Raw genomic sequence first — 8,620 nt, 5'->3', positions numbered from 1 at the left:
GTAGAGACAGTAAATAATGTCATTAGTTTTACCATCAGTTCAAGCCCGAAAGGGGAACAGAGTCGCGTGACAGACACAGTGATGAAGCTGGTATGTGTTTGCAGTACACAAGCCACGGTTAAGACAGCTGACTCTACTGTGATGTGACCCTCTCTCTCTCTCTCACACACACACATGACGCGATACTCTACACGGCGTAAAACTCCGCATTTGAACAGTCAATAGCAAATACTTAAGCTATTAAGAAAACATACTTACAGTCGCGCCAGATTGTCATAGCAAAGTCGGAGTTGACCCATTTTTTTATTTGAAATAGCCTTTGCACAGCCAGCCTTGTAGGCTACTCTCCTAGGTTCACAAAACTGTCGTCCATGATTGCACATTAGTGATGAACACCTGCTATTAACACTCCACATCACTGAAGAAAAGAGAAACACAAGAACGACAACTGACTTCAGCCACAGCCGAATGCCGAGTTCACACCACGATTTTCAAACTCGTCGGATCGCCGTTGTTTTCACACTGCGTGACTATCTGGGGTAGCAGTCAGTTGCTACTGTGTTCACACTGCACGATGGATCGGCAACAGGGGGTTTCACACTGCATGACTTCACTTTACCTATCTGTGGACAATCCTGTCTGAGAGATGAAAAACTCCACTGCATCTGAAAGTTGCTTTGAAAATCTGAAAAACTTTGCATGTTGTTCTCTTTTCACTTCCTCGTTTTGCCCCTCTGTTTCACTAATTTTCATGCACTGGCAGATGCTGCTTCATTTGGACTATCTGGGGTAGCAGTCAGTTGCTACTGTGTTCACACTGCACGATGGATCGGCAACAGGGGGTTTCACACTGCATGACTTCACTTTACCTATCTGTGGACAATCCTGTCTGAGAGATGAAAAACTCCACTGCATCTGAAAGTTGCTTTGAAAATCTGAAAAACTTTGCATGTTGTTCTCTTTTCACTTCCTCGTTTTGCCCCTCTGTTTCACTAATTTTCATGCACTGGCAGATGCTGCTTCATTTGCTCTGTCCTTCTTATGAGGAGATATTTTCTTATGTTACAAAAAAATACTCTTTGAATGGATTTAATCAAATATGGCTTTGAAGCATAAAACCGAGGGTAAAATGTACTTGAGAAGAGGAAGATAAAGCATTTAGCCTAAAGAGAAATCATCTTATGATTGTAAACTTCTGTTCTCACTGTATTGCTTCACCCCTGAAAGACGGTAAGAACATTTCTCTGTTTGTATTTTACAAATGTACATTTTAAAATAAAAATAAGAAATGTCCAAAAAATTTCAGGTCTAGAGTTTTGCTGACATGATTTCTGATCATATATATTTATATATATACACCTTGCTACATGTTCTGTGTTGGACTAACCGGGACTTGTCACAACATATATTGCTGCTGTTTTGTTGGTTTGATCGCTTCTATTGCCCTCATTTGTAAGTTACTTTGGATAAAAGTGTCTGCCAAATGATTACATGTAAATATATAAAAATCATTAAAAAAGAAAAAACGGTTACACTTTATTTTAAGGTGTCTTTGTTACGTAATTTAAGTACTGAGTAATATTAATTAACTACATGTACTTACTGTATGATTAAGGTTACTTGCATGTAATTATGCATAATGTATTGTTAATTTAATAGTAAGTACATGTAACGTGTAACAAGGACACCTTAAAAAACTTCTATTTTAGGGCCTCTAATGAAATTAGAGTGAAATGTACTCTAATGCAAATAATCTCACAATAGCCTGATCTAGTTCTTGATGGATTTCATGACATTCACCTTCACGGAAGCTAAAATAAGGCACGGTACATTGATTGTGTTGCAGGTGTTGCTATAATGATGTCAATCAGAATAGCTCCTCCTCTTCTGCTGATCTTTCTACTCATGATTCACAGTGAGTCTATTTCTGCTTTTCAACATCCTCCAGCTCTACAGATGCTGTTAATTTGAATAATAATGGAGGGGGGGGGGTCATTTCAGATGCTTTCAGTGGTTATTGGAGTGTGAATTACAGACATTCACACATCTGTGCACTAAAGAACTCATCAGTGATAATGAGCTGCACTTATACATACCCTACTGGATATCAGATCATGAAAGTGTTCTGGACCAATGGGTCTGTAAAGGGTGTAGAGCCTCCAGATCTGTCTGAGGATACTGAATACAGTCAGAGGCTTCAGTATCTGGGAGACAAACAGAAGAACTGCACCATCAGACTGAGTCATGTGACACAGAAGGATGAACACATGTACTATTTCAGATTCATAACTGATAAACCTGATAAGAAATGGATTGGTGTTCCAGGAGTAAGTCTTACTGTCACAGGTGACTTTAATGAAGTTTCACTCTTCTTCTGAGCATTATGTTGAATAATAATCAGTGTATGACAGCAGCACTAGATATAATGTGTGTGTTGTGTTCAGATCTTCAGGTGGAGGCTCCTGAGAGAGTGACAGAGGGAGATTCAGTGCGTCTGACATGTAAAAGCAGCTGCGCTCTGACTGACAGAGCAACATTCATCTGGTACAGAAACTCACAGCCATTAACTGAGAGAAGAGACAGAAACAATCAACTCCTGCTGCAGTCAGTCAGAAGAGAGGATGCAGGCAGATACAGCTGTGCTCTACAGGAACACACTTACATCTCTCCTGCTGCTCATCTCAATGTCATGTGTGAGTACAGATTCAATCATATTTTTTGGCCAGTTGAGTAAATGTATTCAAATATCACATAGAGAATTCAGATTTTGTAAAAGTTGCAAAAATGCAAAATGCAAAAAATCTATATACTGGACCTCTAGATCCTCCAAAGGAAACTTTTGTTGTGGTGAGTCCATCTAGTGAAATAGTGGAGGGAGATTCAGTGGCTCTGAGCTGCAGCAGTGATTCAAACCCACCTGCAGAAATCAGCTGGTTTAAAGGAGGAACGTTTGTAGGATCTGGAAGAATCTACAGCATCTCAAACATCAGCTCTGATCACAGTGGAGAATACAAGTGCAAGTCCAGAAATAAACATGGAGAGAAAAACTCTGATACTGTGACTTTAAACATCATGTGTGAGTTAATGACCATTTGTACATTGTTCAAAATTTCCAAATTCATAATTTTCTAAAACTTAATGTGACATTTCTTTTTTTGTCCTTTTTAGATCCTCCAAAGAGCGTCTCAGTGTCCATAAATGGATCTGCTGAAATAGTGGAGGGAGATTCAGTGACTCTGATCTGCAGCAGTGATTCAAACCCACCTGCAGAAATCAGCTGGTTTAAGGAGAATCAAAGCTCAGCTGTTGGATCTGGACAGAGTTTCAGTGCACTACAGCGTGGATGCTTCTACTGTGAGGCTCACAATCAACACGGATCTCAGAGATCAGACGCTGTTACTGTCACTGTACATGGTGTGTATCACTCACAGAGTCATTCTGCAACTGGATGAGTATTTCTGCTACTGATGAGCTATGAAAAGAAGAAAATGTGTGGGGGTGAATCAAGAATTTTAATATTAATTTAAAATAATACATTTTATTAATGTATTTATAATATTTCCTAAAGACCGCTAAGTTTGGTGCATGCTCAGTTTGGAGTTGGAGCAGTCACTTTAAGACACAATTCATGGAGCCAATATAATTATTCACATCTTTCTCAACTGTATATGTTCCTTTAATAAAACATAACCAACATTTGTTGAGGATATGAGTATTTTGACATAATTTTGTAATTGAAAAAAGTGAAAGTGAAGTGATGTTATATATATATTATAAGTAATTATTCAATAAAGAGACCAATGAATGAATGTCAGTCAGTAAAATGAAGTGAAAGTTAATTTTTTAATTTTGTGAGTGTGTGGCTTTCTGTGAAAGACAGGAGAAAGCGCATGCTGGAGAAGTGCATACAGATCAGAGGCGCGCAGTAAAGAACGATACAGAAACACCCAAGTGTTTAAGATATGCTTTTCAAACTACACTTAACCTTAGTTTAATATTTTAGCTATAAAACTGGATCAGTCATTACTATGCATTTAGACTGCTTTAATTTCCACACTTTATTAATCTTTTGAGCGGTACGGTCCCACATGTGAGATTTTTATTTCTGGGCCCCTGGTAGTACAGTCCCACATATGCACACGCAAGATGTCTGTTAAAGATCTCTTGATCTGCATCTGCTGTGTAGAAACATCTGACAGACGTCTGTAAGATGTCAGTTTTACAAAAATTCTAAATCATAAACTTCTTGAAGACATAATAAACATCTAATAAACGTCTATTTGACATCTGATAGGAAATGTCCTATGGACATATTGCAGATGAGCAAACACTCTAAAAAAAGACGTCTTGCAGATGCAGAATGCAGATGTCAGATAGACGTTTCTGTGATGTACGTGTGCTATCAGGGGAACGTTCAGTGGCATCACATAACTGCCAAATTCAAACTGTGCTTTTGTGCTTTGGCTGGTGCTGAGCCAGAGACAGACGCACTCTGTGCTTCTCATATAATCACAACTATGCAGTGTTTTCAACCACAGAATGTTTATTTTAGGTTTCAGACATTTATATACAGAAATTTCACACATCACAGAAATTTGACGTCTGCATTTACATCTGCAAGATGTATTTTTAGAGTGTTTGCTCATCTGCAATACGTCTATAGGATGTATCCTATCAGATGTCAAATAGACCTTTATTAGATGTCTTTAAGATGTTAAAGATTTAGAATGTATGTAAAACTGACATCTTAAAGACGTCTGTCAGATGTTTGCACACAGCAGATGCTTTCCAGGTCAAGAGATCTTTAACAGACATCTTGTAAACGTACGTGTGCTATCTACAATACATTTAGAGTTTGTAAAATACATTCAAATGTAAAAAAAAGAAAAAAAAAAAGGGGGGCACCAGTCATGAAATCTTTGACTATGAAGATAAATGTGATTGTGTTTAAATGCAGCTGTACACTATGAATCATGGTTTTGGTTTCTCATAGTGTATAAAGATAAAAGCATTGTCTTGTTACTTGTCTTGTTGTAGGAAGGAAGTTTCTGTATGCAGTTGCTGGAGTCACTGGAGGATTGGGAGGTTTAATCTTCATATTCATCATTGTGTTGCTCATGTAAGTTCATGTTGTGTGTCAGAAAACACATTAGTATACCAAGCTCATTTCCTAAATGCATTTTAGATGATTCTTTATTACAGGAGGAAAAAACCGAGACCTAATCACATCGCACAAAAGCAGGTAAATCAAATTATCAAACGAGTATTAAGCAAATGTTATACACAAAGGTATTCATCCCTTTTACCATAAATAAAAATCATTTTCTCTCATTTTAGGATGATCTTTATGTCAACGTATCAGCTCATGATGGGTCTCTGTCTGAATCTGATGCCGTGAATAAAAACGATGCCCTGTATTCCTTAATTACTCTCAGCAATGTCAGTCACAATCAGACTGAAGGAAAAGCATCTGATTCTGAAGATACAGAAGAGATCCAGTATGTAACTGTCTTGCATCATAGAAACAAAGAGATGAACCAACCGGAAGAGAAGGAAAGCCAGTACGACAACATTAGAAAATACCGGACTGATGCTGCAAGGAGGTGAGAAACATCATGGCATGTTCATAACATAATAAATCATATTAAGATTGAATCAGAACACTGTTGAGCACTCTTGAATGCCGTTCCTGCATTGGTTGAGGTTGTATTAATTGGCATCTGTAAAGGTCATTGATGCAGTGATATCTCTGGATATATTCATTTCACAGATGTACTGATCAGATGGTGGAGGATCAATCAGTGATTTACAGTGCAGTCAAATGATCAACGGATCAGTTTGGTGAAACTACTGTTCCTGGAAAAACTGATCTCCATGTTGACATCACCCTCATGTGGTGGGACTGTGGCTAGTCTGATGGTGGATTTTCATTTCTTCTTTTTTTAAAGGGGTCATATGACATTGCAAAAAAAACATTATTTGGTGTATTTGGTTTAATGAAATGTGTTTATGCGGTTTAAGGTTCAAAAAACATTATTTTCCACTTACTGTACATTATTGTTGCTCCTCTATGCCCCAACTTTCTGAAATGCTTCGATTTTTACAAAGCTCATCGGTCTGAAAAGCGAGGTGTACGCTGATTGGCCAGCTATCCAGTGCATTGTGATTGGCCGAATACCTCAAGCGTGTGATGGAAATGTTATACCCCTCACCATACTGTGATGCCGTGTCCCGGCGCGACAACACAAAACCAATAAAACCCGTTATAAATTAGGCCTTTGTTGCATGCAGTGGGGACATAATAACTGATTATAATGACTTATACTGCCTTTTTACGCATTGCGCTGCATCGTGCCGCGTAAATATAAAACCATGTCTGCATTTGTGATCAGAGCAACGACAAACAACAAGCGATACACTACAATGCTCAAAAGTTTGAATCGTCAGTGGCAAATCCTTTAAATATGAAAACGTACTGACAGGCTGTGAGTCAGAAATGCCAGACTGTCCTTGCAAAGTTGGAAATGCCCCACTTTATAAAAACAGCTTTTGTGTGTAGACACCATTGTAGGCTACTTTCCCAACGCTTTCCTCTTTTGGAAGGCCAAACTAAGTAGTTTCACTTTCACAACGAAACAAACAGCATCTCCACGACAAGGCGGCGGCAGCAACAATACTACAGCGAGAATAAAAGTTACGCCTTCTTTCTTGGTGTAAACATTTGGGCGGTGTTATGCAAATCTTCCCACATAGTGACGTAGACATGTGGGGGCGTGTTTAAACGAGCCGTTTTAGGAGGGCGTGGACGAGTCTTAACTTTTATAAAGAATATCTCTTTGGGTCTGAGACTTTAGTCTTTGCAACTTTAGGGATCTTATCTATGCACGAACAGCTTGTAACACTTCAAAGAGAAAGGAAACCTTGAAATCGCATCAGGTTCGGAGTGTAGACAGACTTTAGCTGTTACGGTGCGACGTCACAACTGTCGCGTCTGGTGTAGACACGGTGTTACTCACCTATCGAGAAGAAACAAAGCAACCTCGGCATCTGATCGCAGGCCTTCCTGCTCCTTGAGTTCTCTCCAGCGCTGGAAAGCTGATCCGATATTCACACGGTCCTGCTTCTTGCCTTATCATAAGCCTTCTTTTGTTTTCGCAGACATTTTCCTCTTTTGTTTTTTATCCGCCATCTCTATCTTTCTGTCGCTCTGCTCGGCTAATGTCCATCCTGTGCACTGAGCGCTCTCTCCTCCGCATCATGAGTAGACATGCCCCTTACTGCTGATTGGCTACAAGTTTGTTTTGTTACTTGGCCTGACTAACATCTAAAGCGTTTTTGAAAAAATACATACCCCACCTTTAATTGGAGACATCTTGTCTTCACCTGCAACGGAGTCGACACAATGGCAGACAGCTCGCAGCTCAGTCAGGGCGGGTCTAAGGTAAGACGGCCTTGTCAATCAACTATCGTGGGAGTGGCCTGTGCAGAACTACGTCATTCTGACAGGAATCTCAGAACAGCGTGATTTGAGAAAGGGGGTTTTAAAATAGGGATTTAAAAAACAAAACACTGGGTGGATTTTTATGACCTAACAACAATCTTATATTTGCAAGCGATTTAGCAAAAATATACACTGTGTAGTTTTTTATAACCTACATATATAAAACACGCTGGTAATTGTTTCAATCCAAACGCTCAGTTGAGACTGTTGGGTTAGGAAGCTGGCTTGATTTGACCCAATTTAGGTTGACATCAGTAATAAGTAACCCGACGTTGCTGGGTTATGAATGTTGAGGACGTGATTGAGAGCATGCAGCAAGTCACGTGAGTTCAAACGTGAACAGTTCTGTGTGCGACGAAATCCGTGACTGCAGTGTTAAGACAGGAGCACGTGTGGAAAATAGAATAAAACTAATCGAAGCACAGACGAGGGACAACTTTGAAACTGTCTGGAGTGTGCTCCTTTAAAACTGGAGCAGTGAATGGGGTGAGTGCAAACTGGAAACAGCTGGAATGGCGCATGAGATGAGTCTATCCTTGTCTGTGACGCTCATGACAGGAATATGTGTAGAAAATACAAGAAAACTAATCGAAACGAAGAGGAGAGAGATTTTTGAAACTGACTGGAATGTGTTCTTTTAAAACTGGAGGGTTTTGTCTGAGTATGTTCTCACAACTCTCCAAGTACGTATAACTGCAGACCGGAGATCTCCAAAATGGGGCGTGAACTCCAAAAGTGGGCAGAACCTCCAAAATGGGGCGGGGTCTCCTCGCGCAAAGACTTTCACCATTGGTTCTGGCTCCAGCCAATTGTTATTGACTTACATTTCAAAATAAAACTTTATAAATGTAACATTGTTTCTAGTTCATCTAAAATAAAATATGCTATTTAAGTAAATATTCTCCGTGAGAGCAGAGCCCAAAGCTTGTGGCCAGTGGTGTTCGGACTGGAGTTTGCTTAAGCAGAGGTTCTGCTTTATGATATAAACGGGAATCACCCGCAAGCTCTCCCGCGAGCCGTCCCAGCGCAGCGCAGGGGAAAGATTTTACTCTATCGCTTTGTTCCAAGCAATGGGGGCATCCCGGGGCTCGAAATTCGCAGGGTAGGAGGGGGTAGTGA

General features: G+C 39.7%; 1 protein-coding gene across 1 annotated transcript in view; it reads left to right on the top strand.

Moving 5' to 3' along the window:
* Positions 1-2,024: 2,024 nt before the first annotated feature.
* The window catches only part of LOC107571875 (B-cell receptor CD22-like), a 51,266-nt gene continuing 44,670 nt past the window's right edge, over positions 2,025-8,620 (top strand). Inside the window, exons 1-4 of the mRNA XM_016258258.1 lie at positions 2,025-2,346; positions 2,445-2,693; positions 2,822-3,076; positions 3,169-3,339. Coding sequence (XP_016113744.1) covers positions 2,076-2,346; positions 2,445-2,693; positions 2,822-3,076; positions 3,169-3,339 — 946 coding nt within the window. The 5' untranslated portion in view covers positions 2,025-2,075. The remainder of the gene's footprint in view (positions 2,347-2,444; positions 2,694-2,821; positions 3,077-3,168; positions 3,340-8,620) is intronic.

The sequence above is a fragment of the Sinocyclocheilus grahami genome, unplaced genomic scaffold (genome assembly GCF_001515645.1).
Source record: "Sinocyclocheilus grahami isolate Dianchi unplaced genomic scaffold, SAMN03320097.WGS_v1.1 scaffold1664.1, whole genome shotgun sequence".
In the NCBI taxonomy this organism is placed as follows: Eukaryota; Metazoa; Chordata; class Actinopteri; order Cypriniformes; family Cyprinidae; genus Sinocyclocheilus; species Sinocyclocheilus grahami.
Note: the sequence above shows the minus strand (reverse complement) of the source record. Positions and strands in the feature narration are given on the sequence as shown.